Raw genomic sequence first — 18,674 nt, forward strand, 5'->3', positions numbered from 1 at the left:
AAAGTTTACTCTTCGGCTGCCCCTCGTCCGCCGTTTTTTTTCGGCAAAATTATCCACACCCACTGCGGCGCTATGCATTCTGGGATATGTTGGGCCGCGAAGTCTACACCGCCACGTCCTTAAAATTCAGGGAAATGAAGGACGCATTTGAGGGCCGCATTTCGAGCAGCCTTCGAATTGGGACAGCCTTTGTCGCCTCACGGTGAAGTAATCGGCCTTAAAATGCGGCCTTTAAGGCTGCAGACCCTGAATTGGGATACAGCCATGGATCTTTGCTTTTGGACACAAGAGTGAGGGGAGAGCGCGAACGCAGTCCCCCACTACCACAAATTATGCAGTTGAGATTCCCGCATTTGGGGAATTCACAGGGGTCAGCACAACCGCAGTGCAATGGTTGAGCCTCGCCCTGGGTGAACCACCTTCGTGATCATGGTATCTCCCCTGCCAGGTAAGTATGAGTTGCCAGCGTGGGAGACAGGGGTCCCCTTTCCACATCCAGCACTCTGGCTGATGGTGCCTAACACACATTTTGTGCCAGTTCAAAGGGCACACCGAGAGAAGAGCAGACACATCGGCTGTATCCCAATTCAGGGTCTGCAGCCTTAAAGTACGCAGCCTCAACAATCCTCAAGGGCCGCGTACTTAAAGACTGCTAAGGCCGGAAGTGCGAGGCTTGTGAAATGTGACGGTCTAGCCTCCGTTGCGATGCCCAGGTTGCCTAGCAACCATGATACTAACAGCTGGAAACGCTACATACAGCATTGTTTGAAGGAATTGAAGGAGAAAATCTTTTGTTCATTTGTTTGTTTGTTTCTACATGAGCTTTGATCATTCTCTGTAAGATTAAGGTCAGCTATTGAACGGCGTATTTTTTTTTAAAGTAAAGGCTTTAAAACCAAGTTAGTACAAACGTCACTAATGTCACATAACTTTGCCGACATGTGGCCAACAGTAATGTTTTCATGTTCTTCGTTATTAAACATTTGCACATAAATAAGTGACATAATATTCAGTACTTACTTAAAGTTTACTCTTCGGCTGCCCCTCGTCCGCCGTTTTTTTTCGGCAAAATTATCCACACCCACTGCGGCGCTATGCATTCTGGGATATGTTGGGCCGCGAAGTCTACACCGCCACGTCCTTAAAATTCAGGGAAATGAAGGACGCATTTGAGGGCCGCATTTCGAGCAGCCTTCGAATTGGGACAGCCTTTGTCGCCTCACGGTGAAGTAATCGGCCTTAAAATGCGGCCTTTAAGGCTGCAGACCCTGAATTGGGATACAGCCATGGATCTTTGCTTTTGGACACAAGAGTGAGGGGAGAGCGCGAACGCAGTCCCCCACTACCACAAATTATGCAGTTGAGATTCCCGCATTTGGGGAATTCACAGGGGTCAGCACAACCGCAGTGCAATGGTTGAGCCTCGCCCTGGGTGAACCACCTTCGTGATCATGGTATCTCCCCTGCCAGGTAAGTATGAGTTGCCAGCGTGGGAGACAGGGGTCCCCTTTCCACATCCAGCACTCTGGCTGATGGTGCCTAACACACATTTTGTGCCAGTTCAAAGGGCACACCGAGAGAAGAGCAGACACATCGGCTGTATCCCAATTCAGGGTCTGCAGCCTTAAAGTACGCAGCCTCAACAATCCTCAAGGGCCGCGTACTTAAAGACTGCTAAGGCCGGAAGTGCGAGGCTTGTGAAATGTGACGGTCTAGCCTCCGTTGCGATGCCCAGGTTGCCTAGCAACCATGATACTAACAGCTGGAAACGCTACATACAGCATTGTTTGAAGGAATTGAAGGAGAAAATCTTTTGTTCATTTGTTTGTTTGTTTCTACATGAGCTTTGATCATTCTCTGTAAGATTAAGGTCAGCTATTGAACGGCGTATTTTTTTTTAAAGTAAAGGCTTTAAAACCAAGTTAGTACAAACGTCACTAATGTCACATAACTTTGCCGACATGTGGCCAACAGTAATGTTTTCATGTTCTTCGTTATTAAACATTTGCACATAAATAAGTGACATAATATTCAGTACTTACTTAAAGTTTACTCTTCGGCTGCCCCTCGTCCGCCGTTTTTTTTCGGCAAAATTATCCACACCCACTGCGGCGCTATGCATTCTGGGATATGTTGGGCCGCGAAGTCTACACCGCCACGTCCTTAAAATTCAGGGAAATGAAGGACGCATTTGAGGGCCGCATTTCGAGCAGCCTTCGAATTGGGACAGCCTTTGTCGCCTCACGGTGACGTAATCGCCCTTAAAATGCAGCCTTTAAGGATGCAGACCCTGAATTGGGATACAACCATGGATCTTTGCTTTTGGACACAAGAGTGAGGGGAGAGCGCGAACGCAGTCCCCCACTACCACAAATTATGCAGTTGAGATTCCCGCATTTGGGGAATTCACAGGGGTCAGCACAACCGCAGTGCAATGGTTGAGCCTCGCCCTGGGTGAACCACCTTCGTGATCATGGTATCTCCCCTGCCAGGTAAGTATGAGTTGCCAGCGTGGGAGACAGGGGTCCCCTTTCCACATCCAGCACTCTGGCTGATGGTGCCTAACACACATTTTGTGCCAGTTTAAATGGCACACCGAGAGAAGAGCAGACACATCGGCTGTATCCCAATTCAGGGTCTGCAGCCTTAAAGTACGCAGCCTCAACGATCCTCAAGGGCCGCGTACTTAAAGACCGCTAAGGCCGGAAGTGCGAGGCTTGTGAAATGTGACGGTCTAGCCTCCGTTGCGATGCCCAGGTTGCCTAGCAACCATGATACTAACAGCTGGAAACGCTACATACAGCATTGTTTGAAGGAATTGAAGGAGAAAATCTTTTGTTCATTTGTTTGTTTGTTTCTACATGAGCTTTGATCATTCTCTGTAAGATTAAGGTCAGCTATTGAACGGCGTATTTTTTTTTAAAGTAAAGGCTTTAAAACCAAGTTAGTACAAACGTCACTAATGTCACATAACTTTGCCGACATGTGGCCAACAGTAATGTTTTCATGTTCTTCGTTATTAAACATTTGCACATAAATAAGTGACATAATATTCAGTACTTACTTAAAGTTTACTCTTCGGCTGCCCCTCGTCCGCCGTTTTTTTTCGGCAAAATTATCCACACCCACTGCGGCGCTATGCATTCTGGGATATGTTGGGCCGCGAAGTCTACACCGCCACGTCCTTAAAATTCAGGGAAATGAAGGACGCATTTGAGGGCCGCATTTCGAGCAGCCTTCGAATTGGGACAGCCTTTGTCGCCTCACGGTGAAGTAATCGGCCTTAAAATGCGGCCTTTAAGGCTGCAGACCCTGAATTGGGATACAGCCATGGATCTTTGCTTTTGGACACAAGAGTGAGGGGAGAGCGCGAACGCAGTCCCCCACTACCACAAATTATGCAGTTGAGATTCCCGCATTTGGGGAATTCACAGGGGTCAGCACAACCGCAGTGCAATGGTTGAGCCTCGCCCTGGGTGAACCACCTTCGTGATCATGGTATCTCCCCTGCCAGGTAAGTATGAGTTGCCAGCGTGGGAGACAGGGGTCCCCTTTCCACATCCAGCACTCTGGCTGATGGTGCCTAACACACATTTTGTGCCAGTTCAAAGGGCACACCGAGAGAAGAGCAGACACATCGGCTGTATCCCAATTCAGGGTCTGCAGCCTTAAAGTACGCAGCCTCAACAATCCTCAAGGGCCGCGTACTTAAAGACTGCTAAGGCCGGAAGTGCGAGGCTTGTGAAATGTGACGGTCTAGCCTCCGTTGCGATGCCCAGGTTGCCTAGCAACCATGATACTAACAGCTGGAAACGCTACATACAGCATTGTTTGAAGGAATTGAAGGAGAAATTCTTTTGTTCATTTGTTTGTTTGTTTCTACATGAGCTTTGATCATTCTCTGTAAGATTAAGGTCAGCTATTGAACGGCGTATTTTTTTTTTAAAGTAAAGGCTTTAAAACCAAGTTAGTACAAACGTCACTAATGTCACATAACTTTGCCGACATGTGGCCAACAGTAATGTTTTCATGTTCTTCGTTATTAAACATTTGCACATAAATAAGTGACATAATATTCAGTACTTACTTAAAGTTTACTCTTCGGCTGCCCCTCGTCCGCCGTTTTTTTTCGGCAAAATTATCCACACCCACTGCGGCGCTATGCATTCTGGGATATGTTGGGCCGCGAAGTCTACACCGCCACGTCCTTAAAATTCAGGGAAATGAAGGACGCATTTGAGGGCCGCATTTCGAGCAGCCTTCGAATTGGGACAGCCTTTGTCGCCTCACGGTGACGTAATCGGCCTTAAAATGCGGCCTTTAAGGCTGCAGACCCTGAATTGGGATACAGCCATGGATCTTTGCTTTTGGACACAAGAGTGAGGGGAGAGCGCGAACGCAGTCCCCCACTACCACAAATTATGCAGTTGAGATTCCCGCATTTGGGGAATTCACAGGGGTCAGCACAACCGCAGTGCAATGGTTGAGCCTCGCCCTGGGTGAACCACCTTCGTGATCATGGTATCTCCCCTGCCAGGTAAGTATGAGTTGCCAGCGTGGGAGACAGGGGTCCCCTTTCCACATCCAGCACTCTGGCTGATGGTGCCTAACACACATTTTGTGCCAGTTCAAAGGGCACACCGAGAGAAGAGCAGACACATCGGCTGTATCCCAATTCAGGGTCTGCAGCCTTAAAGTACGCAGCCTCAACGATCCTCAAGGGCTGCGTACTTAAAGACCGCTAAGGCCGGAAGTGCGAGGCTTGTGAAATGTGACGGTCTAGCCTCCGTTGCGATGCCCAGGTTGCCTAGCAACCATGATACTAACAGCTGGAAACGTTACATACAGCATTGTTTGAAGGAATTGAAGGAGAAAATCTTTTGTTCATTTGTTTGTTTGTTTCTACATGAGCTTTGATCATTCTCTGTAAGATTAAGGTCAGCTATTGAACGGCGTATTTTTTTTTAAAGTAAAGGCTTTAAAACCAAGTTAGTACAAACGTCACTAATGTCACATAACTTTGCCGACATGTGGCCAACAGTAATGTTTTCATGTTCTTCGTTATTAAACATTTGCACATAAATAAGTGACATAATATTCAGTACTTACTTAAAGTTTACTCTTCGGCTGCCCCTCGTCCGCCGTTTTTTTTCGGCAAAATTATCCACACCCACTGCGGCGCTATGCATTCTGGGATATGTTGGGCCGCGAAGTCTACTCCGCCACGTCCTTAAAATTCAGGGAAATGAAGGACGCATTTGAGGGCCGCATTTCGAGCAGCCTTCGAATTGGGACAGCCTTTGTCGCCTCACGGTGACGTAATCGGCCTTAAAATGCGGCCTTTAAGGATGCAGACCCTGAATTGGGATACAGCCATGGATCTTTGCTTTCGGACACAAGAGTGAGGGGAGAGCGCGAACGCAGTCCCCCACTACCACAAATTATGCAGTTGAGATTCCCGCATTTGGGGAATTCACAGGGGTCAGCACAACCGCAGTGCAATGGTTGAGCCTCGCCCTGGGTGAACCACCTTCGTGATCATGGTATCTCCCCTGCCAGGTAAGTATGAGTTGCCAGCGTGGGAGACAGGGGTCCCCTTTCCACATCCAGCACTCTGGCTGATGGTGCCTAACACACATTTTGTGCCAGTTTAAAGGGCACACCGAGAGAAGAGCAGACACATCGGCTGTATCCCAATTCAGGGTCTGCAGCCTTAAAGTACGCAGCCTCAACAATCCTCAAGGGCCGCGTACTTAAAGACCGCTAAGGCCGGAAGTGCGAGGCTTGTGAAATGTGACGGTCTAGCCTCCGTTGCGATGCCCAGGTTGCCTAGCAACCATGATACTAACAGCTGGAAACGCTACATACAGCATTGTTTGAAGGAATTGAAGGAGAAAATCTTTTGTTCATTTGTTTGTTTGTTTCTACATGAGCTTTGATCATTCTCTGTAAGATTAAGGTCAGCTATTGAACGGCGTATTTTTTTTTAAAGTAAAGGCTTTAAAACCAAGTTAGTACAAACGTCACTAATGTCACATAACTTTGCCGACATGTGGCCAACAGTAATGTTTTCATGTTCTTCGTTATTAAACATTTGCACATAAATAAGTGACATAATATTCAGTACTTACTTAAAGTTTACTCTTCGGCTGCCCCTCGTCCGCCGTTTTTTTTCGGCAAAATTATCCACACCCACTGCGGCGCTATGCATTCTGGGATATGTTGGGCCGCGAAGTCTACTCCGCCACGTCCTTAAAATTCAGGGAAATGAAGGACGCATTTGAGGGCCGCATTTCGAGCAGCCTTCGAATTGGGACAGCCTTTGTCGCCTCACGGTGACGTAATCGGCCTTAAAATGCGGCCTTTAAGGATGCAGACCCTGAATTGGGATACAGCCATGGATCTTTGCTTTTGGACACAAGAGTGAGGGGAGAGCGCGAACGCAGTCCCCCACTACCACAAATTATGCAGTTGAGATTCCCGCATTTGGGGAATTCACAGGGGTCAGCACAACCGTAGTGCAATGGCTGAGCCTCGCCCTGGGTGAACCAATTTCAATTTTCAAAGAGTTCTATTGTTCAAAATCAAAAATTACATCTGTTCATTCGTGAAAAAATAAAAACAAATAAACAACCAAGACTCTGAAATCAAAACCCAAGATGGGGAAACCCACAAAGGGAAAAAAACAAACACAAAGGTCAAGTAAAACAAACACACAATACTCTCACAAAACAAACACAAAGGTCAAGTAAAACAAACGCACAATACTCTCACATTATCCTACATGCAAAATATTCAAATACTTCCTTGGTACTTTCCACATCTTTCTTTTGTCTTCTTCATTATCTCCAACTGAGATTCTCATAATGTAATCCTTTAACAAACAAACCATACTATTGATTACGACTCTTTCAGATATTTCATATTTTTTAAATACACAAATGTTTCTCGCTCTCCACAGAGCATCTTTAACACAATTCACCATTATCCACCAACACATTTCCCTTTTTTCCCCGGTTTTTTCCAAAATCCCATACATTATAAGTTCATATGTCAACTCTTCTTTACTTAAATCTTTCAACCACTGTCTTAATAGGCCCCACACTTTTTGCGCAAAAAAACATTCCCAAAATAAATGTTTAACCGTTTCGTCACCTCCACACCTCTTTCTTGGACATTGGGCACTCCTCGTGCACTCCCTTTTTTTCAAAAAAGCTCTTGTCGGCAAACATTCTTGAACGGCTTGCCACGCTAAGTCTTTATGAGGATTTAGCAGGCATTTGTTATTTACATTACCCCAAGCCATTTTAGTGTGAGTTTCACGCAATTTTCCTATCGGTGACATTCTACCTGTTGGAAACAATGTCTCCTCTATAGTTGCGCGCGTTATCTCCTGAAGGGTTATCCTAGTCTGGAGGCGTTTCAGCAAACTAAACACTACCTTGTAGATTACAGGATATTGTTCAGAGAAGGGCACGTTAATGGGGGGGCGCACACCCCACGTCTGCAAAACTTTCCGACCCACCCAAAACTTAGTAAAGTATGGCCAAAGTTTATCTTTAGGATCACTAAAACATGCCTTAAGAATTGGGGTGATAAACATCGCATTGCACTTGGACTCTAATTCTGGTACTGCTCTCCCCCCTTTCCCTACTGGTTTGTACATAACTTCCCTCTTTGCTCTCTCATGTTGACCTCCCCATAGGAACTGAAACATCACCTTCCTCAATGAAGTTAATATTTCATAAGGGATTGGCAACGTCGTTGCCAAAAAGGCTATAGAAGCTATTACTTCAGCTTTTATTACCAGAACCTTACCTATAAAGGAGAGTTCCCTATCTTTCCAGTTCAACAGTTTCCCTTGTATTGTATTCCCTTGCCCTGGGTGAACCACCTTCGTGATCATGGTATTTCCCCTGCCAGGTAAGTATGAGTTGCCAGCGTGGGAGACAGGGGTCCCCTTTCCACATGCAGCACTCTGGCTGATGGTGCCTAACACGCATAATGCCTGAATCCAGTGACGTGAGCACGCCATCGCATTTTGTCCCAGTTCAAAGGCCACACCGAGAGAAGAGCAGACACATAAATCTTTGCTGCTGGACACAAGAGTGAGGGGAGAGCGCGAACGCAGTCCCCCAGTACCACAAATTATGCAGTTGAGATTCCCGCATTTGGGGAATTCACAGGGGTCAGCACAACCGCAGTGCAATGGCTGAGCCTCGCCCTGTACTAAAACGGGGCCAATATAGTCCCAAGAAGCATTATTAGTATACGTACTAGGTGAGGTATACTTGGGAAATATAATTGAAGTATACTTATTTTTTGTATGGCCAGCAACAAAAACTAATGGCTACATTTAGAGAAATGTTTAAAAATGACTTCATTTAGCAGGGTGTTCCTTTTTTCTCTTCTTATTCTTTCTTATACTGGACCTTCATTTGTTTTGTATAAGGTGGTACTTTTTAAGACACCTCTGCCTAACTACAGTGAACTAACCTAATAATATGCTCTGGTCGTCATTTTACACAAGTTAAGGTGTCACATCCATGAAACCTACACCACTAACCAGCATCAGTCCTACAATTCACTCTCAAAATTAATAAATTCTGGGACAAGCAGAAACTGTATTTTTAGAGGTGCATTTTGTGGCAGGCCAGACTGCTATTAAATGCACTCTCCTAAAGAAATAATTCCTTTGTAGCACCACTTCGTCTAGGTTCAGAAGAGATGTCCTGGATATATGTGATAATGTAACACATTATAACAGTTTAGCGCGTTGGGTTGTGTTTTTAAAGCAATTGTTACGTTTTTAAAGCTTTTTAATGTGACTGGTGCGATAGCCGACACCACACCTTCTTCTTACATACAACGTGACGTATGACGCACACGTCGGGTATTCACTTTCTAAACAACAATGGGGATACAAAATATTGCTCGAGGTGGTTAATGCTCCTTTTGCTGGTTGCCAACCACCATTAAATAACAACAAGAAGAAAATTTTGATCTGCTTTTCTTAGTTTTGCACGTTTAAGCCGCAATTCAGACTCAAACAAAGCTGCAAAGCAGGAGAACAACATGGCCATCAACTATTCTGTGCCACAGATCCAGTTCGCTGCAGCACAGAGTGATGATGAGACCGTTAACATGTACAACTTAGAAGTAGTCTGAGGTAACTGGATGTTCAATCGGGTTAAATGCAAGGTTGATTGGATTATATCTGAAGATCATATGCTATTCGTGATAACTCTGCTAGACTCCAAATCGCTCATCCATGCGGGAGTATTTCAAAATTAAATGAAACCACTTAACACTTTTTCCCTAAAACGGACTGACATGGAACACATTAAAGTTGGATTGACACCAGCTAATCAGTCTGAAGGTAAGTGTTTTTTTCACTTATTCGAGAGAAGTCTGAAATGCGTTCTTATTACTGTTTGTTTTGAATTTAAGCTACCTTACCAGGATATTTTAATTCAAATGCTAAGACAAAATGTCAATATCTATGAATGTGGAGACTCAAAAGACTAGTTAGGTAATAGTTGCCGATGGATTTATGAGACTTGATAGAAAACTTTTGCAACAGGTGAATCGGTGAACTACCGAGGTTGCGCCCAAATGCTTAAAGCTGTTAGCTGGTCAGTGTTTTCAGGTGTGCTTGTACTACCTGTACGGTGCGGAGTGCTGACTAAGTCATGTTAAACCCATTAAAGCGTCAAGCTCAGATATCTTTTCATTTTTGTGCACTGCTCTCTTGTCGACACACATTTTCTGTTTATTGAAGCCTTTTGTGAATAATTTTGATCATGTAAAAACTGGGAATTGGTCCCTATTGACAATACTCTTATTTTTTGCATTGCATATGTCATTTAGGAAAGGTAATTGGTCACTGAACTTTTTGCAACTGTGTGTATTTCTAAATTTTGTGGCTTCAGTGCACGGAAATTTATATTGTTCAGTTTGCATGTTAAAAGCCACAAACATGTAGCTAACTATAGGCTTTCTTGTGGAACTGAGAACTGCCCTGCCACTTTCAGAACATTTTCTGCCTTCATTCACATATGCCTAGGAATCACAGGACAAGAAGGGAGACCACTGAGGAGGAGTTTTATAAGTTCACTGGTGACCTCAGCTGTCAAGTTCCTGGATGTGGGTATGCTGCACAAAACTTCACAGCTCTTTGTGCCCCTCTCAGATTTCATATCAAACATGGGGGGGGGAGTATTATGTCCATTTGAAGGTTGCTCTAAATACTTCAGTGTCCGAACATCATTTTCCAGCCATATTTCTCAAAAACATAAATAGACAGTTCAGCAGTCAAGGAAACAAGAAATTGGGGGATTTGCCATAATACAAGGACAGGAAACAATCTATTAGAAGACAGTTGACTTTGTGTCATTTAAAAATGCAGGCTAAAATGCTCTTGCCAACCAGCACTACACAGAGCATCATAGAGGAATTTCAGGATCTTTGAAGCTGTGCAATGCACGAAGCAAAAGTAGACACTGAATCTAACACCATTAACCTTTCGTTGGTAATGGTAGGACTAAGGTTGGAAATTGTGACAAACTGTAAAATATACTGTATTTTACGATGTATTTTTCAACTTTTCAATGCAAGACCTTGAGTTTGTATTTCTTTTGCAGTCCTGGGATTGATTTTCATCTTCAGACAAGGTCCCCAAAACTGCCTTTCTGTTAGTACTCAATCCTAATTGCAGGGTTCATCTTTTAGTGAGGACATATTTGTTGAAATAGCCATATAAAGTTGCTTTTCCAATGATCTCTCTCTCTCTTTTTTTTTTTTAGATGGCAGACCAAAGAATTTGAATGACACCATTACTCTGGAGGAATCTGGAGAACTGGTGCCAGAGGAACAACCTCCTTCTAAACGTCAGTAAGACAAAGGAGCTGATAGTGGACTTCAGCACTAAGCAGGAGAGGAACTACCAGACCCCCGTCATCAACGAGTGCCCAGTGGAGAGAGTGGACAGCTTCAAATACCTCGGAGTTCACATCACGCAGGACCTGTCATGGTCCTATCACATCAACACCGTGGTGAAAAAGGCCCGACAGCGTCTCTACCACCTCAGACGCTTGAGAGACTTCCAACTGCCCTCCAAGGTGCTCAGGAACTTTTACTCGTGCACCATAGAGAGCATCCTGGCGGGAAACATCTTAACCTGGTTCGGGAACAGCACCATGCAGGACAGACGAGCTCTACAGAGGGTTGTGCGGTCAGCTGAGCGCACCATCCGCTCCGAGCTCCCTGACCTGCACTCAATCTACAGCAGGCGGTGCTGGACCAAGGCCAGGAAGATCGTGAAGGACCTCAGCCATCCCAACAACAGACTGTTCTCTCTGTTGAGGTCAGGAAAGTGATTCCGCTCCCTGAAGACCAACACAGAGAGACTGAGGAGGAGCTTCTTCCCGCAGGCGATACGGTCTCTCAATCACACCACCACACAGTACTGACCCACACATATGGTTCTTACACACACACTGGACTTTCTGGACTTTGGTTTTGCACAACACTGGTCACTATATTCTTCATTTCCGGTTAATACTTGTACAGCTGCTGTTATTGTGTATATATTTATTTATATTTAGATTCCTTCATACATTCTTATATAGTTCTATATTGTGTATTGTGTATTTTGTTGTACAGTTATTTTATTTTCAACTTTAATTTATATATTTATCTTTATCTTATTCTTCCCAGTCAAATTTACCCTTCATTCTAATTTGTGTTGTACAGTTATTTCATTTTTAACCTTAATTTATATTTTATTCCTTCCTAGTTAAATTTACCCTTTTTAATTTTTCATATTTATTTCCTATCTTATTCATAGCCTTTTCCTTTTTTGTTCTCTTTAGGTCACGAGCAGTTGTCCAAGCATTTCACTACATATCGTACTGTGTATGACTGTGTACGTGACAAATAAAATTTGAATTTGAAAAAAAATTTGAGCTTGGGAAAGATTTCCACTCCAACTGTCGCATGCAATCACAAGAGGAGACAGAGGTCATCCAGAGGACAGGAGAAGTATGGTTAGAATTGTTGTGGAGGCCATGCAAGTTAACTGCAGAAACCCTAAACGTTGCATCTTGTGAAGAGGTTGCTAAGATCATTGTTAACAGATACCCTCAAACATTTGCAGATTTTACTGAAAAGGGAGAAAGACTGGGTTGTGGACGTTATTCACTACTAAGAAGCATCAAATCTAGAGTTGAACATGTTAATCAAGATAATACAACACATAGACTTCGTCAAACAAAGAGAACCAGGAATGAGGAAGACTTTAGTCCCAACAAATTAGATTATTAGCTGATCCATAGTAAGTACATCTGATGTTATGTCAGATTTTAAGTCCCAGTTTTGTCAGACAGTCGATTATTATTTTGGTCATAAAATCATCTTGATTAAGCTGTTAAAAGTTTGATTTGAAATATAGCCATACATTTAAAGGAAGATTCTACTATATTACTTGATGTTAAAGAAAATGTAAAAATCTGATGAGTTCTGAATTATGATCTGCACAAGGTTTTATTTATTTATTTATTTTACTTATAGAAGACATGAAACACTACACATAAAAATGCTAATTTAAACCTTTGAGCCCTGATCTCAAAAACAGATATAGATATAATGCTGTCTGTGAAGCTGGAATTAAGAAATAAGTGCTCAAAGTTTTAAAAACATATTTAGTGCCATATTCTGTCAGTATGGAACATCATCCAATGTCATGTTGTTGGTTTGTTAGTTGCAGCTAATAGACTTAGATTAGTTTATGTTAGCTAACTAGTGGCAGAATGGATAACTCAGAGGAAAATGAATAACACTAAAACTAAAAATCAGTCTAAGGGATCACTTTTTGGGCCACACCTGTCTGCAACAATGAGTGTTATGTTAAGAAACCAAGGATATACTGTTCACTTTCACTGTCTCTCTCTTTAGGAGTAAGTGGCTCTATGTTGTTTGGCTATTTGAATTAAAACACAAATATCCACCTGTTAGTAGTCGTGTTCGGATTTGTAATGCACTTTATAAATAAGAACAGTGTGGAAAAGAGCCTGTTTGAGTTACCAGACTGACAAGCTGCAGCCCAGCACTCCAGCTTTTCCACACTAGGCCGAGTGTACATTAAATTCACAACTCACCATATTTACCTTAACTTGAGTTAATGGATGATCCAGTTTTGGGTTTCTTGTTATTGAATGCCCTTCTGTGTTTGTACAAGTAGAATTCTGTTAAATAATATTAAAAACAGTTAAATAATTGAGGAGAATCTTGATGTTCATCTGAATGGGCCCTAGGACATATAAATGTCATCAATTTATTTCAGACAAATTAACTTTATTAACAATGTTATACATCTGTGTTGTGTTTCAGCCCACAGCTCATTGCTGTTGATCTCATCTTTGCACACTGTCTCAGTAAAATAAGGTAAATGCAATTTTGTGCAAAAAGGTTTTGCAGAACATCTGGAATCGTGGGCTTATCTTGAAAGTTAATCCAGTACAACAGAATCCGTCTCAGTCATTTAGTTTTTTTCTTTTTTCAACACTGTCTGTATTTTATATATTTGTAAAATATAAATTATGAGTTAATGATGCAGTGTTTTCAGTCTGTGTTGGTGTCTCTTCTGATGTCATGTACAAATGCAAATGGATGACCATAGAAGAGTCAGAAGGGAAAAGTAGGATGATACTCTGTGAAATGCACTATACACAGGTACACACACAGGTCTTTATCACCAGTCTGACAGCTGTCGGTCCCAGCTGATTTCCCTCTCTCTCCGCTCCTCTCCGTCTCACTATAAAAAGGGAAGGAAACCACATACTCAATTTCAGGTTAGTTGTGAGCCACAAGGTTCATCTTCTTCTCTTTTAAAGGTTTATAGGTACTGTGTCTAGTTTGCTCACTAATCTTAAGGAAAGGTCCTCCTTGTGTGAAGTCAGCCTCAATAACATACAGGGTTTTTGCTCAGAACAGGCTTTTGGGAGATGATGCAGGATTGGTCTGGCTATAGAAATGGCAATGATTCTGTGTTACCTCGCTTGGGGTTGTGGACTTCCTTGTTCTTCCTGAGCATTTGGCATACAGACATTTATTTTATGCTTGAATAAATTAAACCCCCACTGGGTGAAATATGCTTTATTACAATGTTCCTTTGACTAGAGGCCAAAACCTCTTGGGAGGGGTGTTTAGCAGAGGGTACAGTGAACAGGGATACACTAGAAGTCCAAAAACTCAAAACCTTTCAGGATCCAGGATTATGACCAAGAAGAAACAAGCAAATAAGATTTCTTTTCTTTTAAGGGGTACATAAAAATTCATACTTTCATATTGATTATATTATATTTTTGGTTCTTATTTAGTGGGTATGAAAGTAAACAGTAGAAAGCTGTGTGGTGAAGATGCACAATTTGTTGTACATCTTCTGGAGTTTGTGGTTTCAACGTGGCAGTAAGATGAGGAAGACATGAGTCCATGGAAAAAGGTCAGTTAGTAAATATTCTGTTTTTGAAGGAAATGTTTCTATAATATTACATGATACAGCTCCAAATTAATTAGCTAATGACAATTTGATTCTTTTTACCATGATTTGCAATACAATCGACTCATAAAGGGTTTTATCAGGCTAAAAACATGTCAGAATCTAAAAAATGTGGACAAACTGAGCTGAGGTGTTTTAACCTCCTCTACATCCCTGTTAGCAGGATGAAGGTGCCCTCTTGTGTTGTGCATCAATTTTAAAATTAACCTTCAGAAAAACATTAAAAAAAAACTTCACTGAGCTTTCAGCATCTTCAGCAACATCAGCAAAGAGACATTTGTAAAACCACACCGTGTCAGTTTGTTCACAGGAGTCACAAGAAGTGATTGTTTTTATGGCTAGACAGACACAGTAAAGAGCTCAATCTAACAAGACCTCAAAAACATCAAGAGAACATTTAGAACATGTCAAGGTACCACCTGTAATGTGTAACTGATTTCTGTGCATTGCAGAATGCCACAATAATGATGGAAATAAAAAAAGAAATGGAAACTAAAATACTGTTTTAATCCCACAACAGTATGAAAGGATTCAGTCTATTTCAGTTTAACAAACTCAGCAATGTCCCCATAAGAATAACAAAGCCAAAGTCCAGCATAGAGCGGCTGAGTGAATGTGGTCTGGACTCTGTGGAGGAGAGTCATGGTTTCAGAGACGCTGTAGAAGGACAAAATACCTGCTCTGTGATCCAGGTACACTCCTACTCTGGAGGAACGAGGACCTGAGACACGAGTTTTGATGTTGTTGTACTGAAATGTATAACTATTTTTCAAACAATCTAATGCCCAAGATTTGTCATTATGTCCAAACCAACATCCAGTTTCTACTCTGCTGATATTCTTGTACGCAGCTGCTACAATAATTCCTCCACCTCTCCACTCCACCTCCCAGTAACAACGTCCAGTCAGACTTTGTCTACTCAGGACCTGCCACCATCCAGTGAATCTGTCTGGATGATCAGAATAAGACTGTTTCTTTGTGGATGTTGCTTTTCTGTTCTCCTCTGATAATAACAGATATGTGTTTGCTGTGTTTGGATCCAGTGTGATTTCACGTGAATATTTTAAAAATTCCGCTCTAGTCTTTGGCTCTGCTTGTGGATCCGACAGTAAAACATCCACTTCAGTGACTGTCAGTGAGATCTTTGTCCATTCCTCTCTCAGAATGTCCTGTAGTTTATCTCTGACCTCTGACACAGCTGCTGTCACATCCTCAAAGTAGCTCAGAGGACGGATATTGATGCTGGATGAGTCTGTAGACTCACTGAGTGCTGACAGTGAGGGGTAGTTGTGTAGAAACTGGATGTGATCCTCTGTGTGTGAGAGCTGCTTCAGCTCAGCATCTTTCCTCTTCAGCTCAGTGATCTCCTGCTCCAGCTTCTGCTGAAGCTCTTTGACTCGACTCACTTCAGTTTCCTGCTGGGATCTGATCTGCTGCTTCACATCAGAGCTTCTTTTCTGGATGAGATGGATCAGCTCAGTGAAGATCTTCTCACTGTGCTCCACTGTTTGATCAGCAGACTGATTGATGGCCTCCACCTCCTGTTGAAGCAGCTTCACATCTTTCTCTCTGTCCTGGATTCTCTGCTGGATGTTTTGTCGACTCACCTCCAGCTCTCTCTGCCTCTCAGTCCTTTCTGCTGCAGCTGAGACTGTGTCGTGGCCTTTATGTTCATCCACAGAGCAGAGATAACAGATACTCTGCTGATCAGTACGGCAGAACATCTTCATCACCTCATCATGACGAGAGCAGATGTTCTCCTGGAGCTTCTTGGAGGGCTCCACCAGCTTGTGTTCTTTTAATGTAGGTGAATAATAATGAGGCTTAAGGTGTTTCTCACAGTAAGAAGTCAGACAGATTAAACAGGATTTGCGGGCTTTCAGTTTTCTTCCAATACAGAGACCACAGGCCACATCTTCAGGTCCAGCATAGCAGTGATCAGCAGTAGCAGCTTGGAGTCCAGTCTTCTTCAGCTCCTCCACTAAATTTGCTAAAATGGTATTTTTCACCAGCACGGGCCTCACTGTGAAGATCTGCCTACATTGAGGACAGCTTTGGATTTTCTTTACCTTCTCGCCATTCCAGAGTTTTGTAATACAGTTCATGCAGTAGCTGTGTCCACAGGGAATAGTCACTGGATCCTTCAGTAGATCCAAACAGATCGAACAAGTGAAGGTTTCTGGGTCCATTTGATTTTCTTGCTGCGCTAATTCCCTATTTTCTCTCTGACTGTCATGTAGGTTTCACGTTCTGTGAAGACAAACAGCCTCTGTGCCCTGAAGGGAAACTGAGCTCTTTTTTACTTCTTGCAATCCACCCTTATACAGGGGAAGTATTAACAGTGTGACAAAGAGCGTGTTGTGACAGGCATGGTGTGTTATGCTTGACTTACTGAATACAGTAACAACTATGACCCAGTTAAACAGTTTACAGGAATTTAAACAGGAATTTTTACACTCAAGAGCTTTAACTTTTAGCTCCTAACATGTGAATTGAATTGGATCTCTTATCTAGGAGGGTTTTTCGGTTCTGACTGACTTGTGGTGATTTGGGATTTAAGCTCTGTAGGATCTACTGACGACTTTGATATGTCTTGGGTCACTGTGCTTCTGGCTGTTGTAACACAAGTCAGTGGATTTTTTGTGAGTCATGTCATTGTTTAGTGAAGTACATGGGAAAAGACAGGTTTCGAGAATGATTGAAATGATTGGTTCCCTTACTTTAACCTATGCTTACATGTTAGTTATCTGTTTTGAATATTAATAAATATGACTTAAAACATTGTCTAATCACCTAGTCAAACTACAGAACAGCGATTAGAATCATACAGTCTATCTAAAAATCATTTTACATTTTTGCTCTGTCTTGCCTGCTTGGTGCCCTGCAGGCTCACTGAGGGCCCTCGCGCTCACTTTTCGCTTATATGTGTGTGATAGAATTCAGAAAACAGATCGGTGCAAATTATAAGTCTATATCATAATGTCTTCAGTTTTTGTGTTTGTTGTAGGGTTGTAAACTTCAACGCGTTAAAGGGGGGACGGCAGAGGATTCTCTGGCTGGCTGGAGCGGGATCTAATAACTTGCTCGCAAAATAAAACAAAATAAAAACAAACCAACAAACTAGGGCTGTCAACATTAACACCCTCATCACGATTAATGAGATTACAAATTTTAACGCAATCAACCCATCTAGAGCGCAGAATGGACAAACTTTGGACAAACTGCCCGAAATGCGTTGACAGAGACATTTCAGGGATTTTGAGTCATTCTGCACTCCAAATGGTTTAATTGCGTTAAAATTTTCATTCTTGTTTCTGTGACGAGAAAGAGGAATGAAGGCGACCAGGTTTTTTAAATATTCTGAGATAAGGATCAGCTCTTGGGAGTTAAAGTTTGTTCCTCGCCTTTGCCTTATTTTTCTACATTAAGTTTATGTGAAATGTTTTATTGGCAGTTGTTGATGGTTCCATGTTTTTCAAAGTCATCCAATGTCAGTCAGCGAATGTACCAATTTTCAGGTAATTATCTGCCAGAGTCACTGAGTTTAATATATGCAGTATTTTCACTTCTTTATGGTTTTAACAGTTTCTATACTCTGACCTATGCTGTTTGTTTCTTGTTCACTCTCTCATTTGATTTTGTTTCCTTCTCATCATTTGATCTCATTTTTGTCAGGTGTGTGAAGGGAAGGGATCAGCTGTGAGAGAGCAGAAAGCAGAGGGAGTGTTTTCAGGCTTTACCACATTCCAGGACGAGGAGCAGCAGAGTTAAAACTCATAAAACAACCGTTTTTTTATCCTCTGCAGTGTCGTTGTTCCAGCACAGTGACAAATAGGATAAGAGACACCAGTCATAAACTGTAGGTCAGCAGACATGAAAAATATGCTTTAAAAACAACAGTAGTTACACAAACTATCACATGAGGAGAGTCACTCTGGAGACATCAACCTAACAACAACAAAAAGCAAACAGTCATCATGGGTTTTCAGTAAGCAGAACCTGTGCTCACACTCTGGACGACCATCAGTAAGCAAACATTTAAATATTTTTCTGTCAGTTTGTTCACAGCAGTCACAGCCTGTAACAACGATCCTGCATTAAGGGACCATGGGAAAGA

At 42.5% G+C, this 18,674-nt stretch overlaps 1 protein-coding gene, 6 non-coding genes and 2 pseudogenes across 7 annotated transcripts; all 9 read right to left on the minus strand.

The window, feature by feature from the left end:
• Positions 1-292: 292 nt before the first annotated feature.
• LOC147307687 (U1 spliceosomal RNA) lies at positions 293-456 on the minus strand. Its single transcript, XR_015126271.1, has one exon. It is a non-coding gene; the product is annotated as a U1 spliceosomal RNA (small nuclear RNA).
• An 858-nt stretch (positions 457-1,314) lies between these two features.
• Positions 1,315-1,478, minus strand: LOC147307688 (U1 spliceosomal RNA). The gene has a single exon (XR_015126272.1). It is a non-coding gene; the product is annotated as a U1 spliceosomal RNA (small nuclear RNA).
• Positions 1,479-2,336: 858 nt separating this feature from the next.
• LOC147307689 (U1 spliceosomal RNA) lies at positions 2,337-2,500 on the minus strand. Its single transcript, XR_015126273.1, has one exon. It is a non-coding gene; the product is annotated as a U1 spliceosomal RNA (small nuclear RNA).
• An 858-nt stretch (positions 2,501-3,358) lies between these two features.
• LOC147307690 (U1 spliceosomal RNA) lies at positions 3,359-3,522 on the minus strand. The gene has a single exon (XR_015126274.1). It is a non-coding gene; the product is annotated as a U1 spliceosomal RNA (small nuclear RNA).
• Positions 3,523-4,381: 859 nt separating this feature from the next.
• Positions 4,382-4,545, minus strand: LOC147307691 (U1 spliceosomal RNA). The gene has a single exon (XR_015126275.1). It is a non-coding gene; the product is annotated as a U1 spliceosomal RNA (small nuclear RNA).
• An 858-nt stretch (positions 4,546-5,403) lies between these two features.
• Positions 5,404-5,567, minus strand: LOC147307692 (U1 spliceosomal RNA). Its single transcript, XR_015126276.1, has one exon. It is a non-coding gene; the product is annotated as a U1 spliceosomal RNA (small nuclear RNA).
• An 858-nt stretch (positions 5,568-6,425) lies between these two features.
• On the minus strand, positions 6,426-6,562 carry LOC147307693 (U1 spliceosomal RNA; annotated as a pseudogene).
• Positions 6,563-8,110: 1,548 nt separating this feature from the next.
• LOC147307694 (U1 spliceosomal RNA) lies at positions 8,111-8,289 on the minus strand (annotated as a pseudogene).
• A 5,880-nt stretch (positions 8,290-14,169) lies between these two features.
• LOC147307695 (tripartite motif-containing protein 16-like) lies at positions 14,170-16,819 on the minus strand. The gene has a single exon (XM_086271559.1). The coding sequence runs from the start codon at positions 16,744-16,746 to the stop codon at positions 15,094-15,096; it is 1,653 nt and encodes a 550-aa protein (XP_086127685.1). The 5' UTR covers positions 16,747-16,819; the 3' UTR covers positions 14,170-15,093.
• Positions 16,820-18,674: the final 1,855 nt, after the last annotated feature.

Source organism: Aulonocara sp. 'chitande type north' Nkhata Bay, linkage group LG18 (assembly GCF_057382095.1).
Source record: "Aulonocara sp. 'chitande type north' Nkhata Bay isolate Kocher_YH1m ecotype deep benthic linkage group LG18, A_spYH_male_GT1.1, whole genome shotgun sequence".
Lineage (NCBI taxonomy): Eukaryota > Metazoa > Chordata > Actinopteri > Cichliformes > Cichlidae > Aulonocara > Aulonocara sp. 'chitande type north' Nkhata Bay.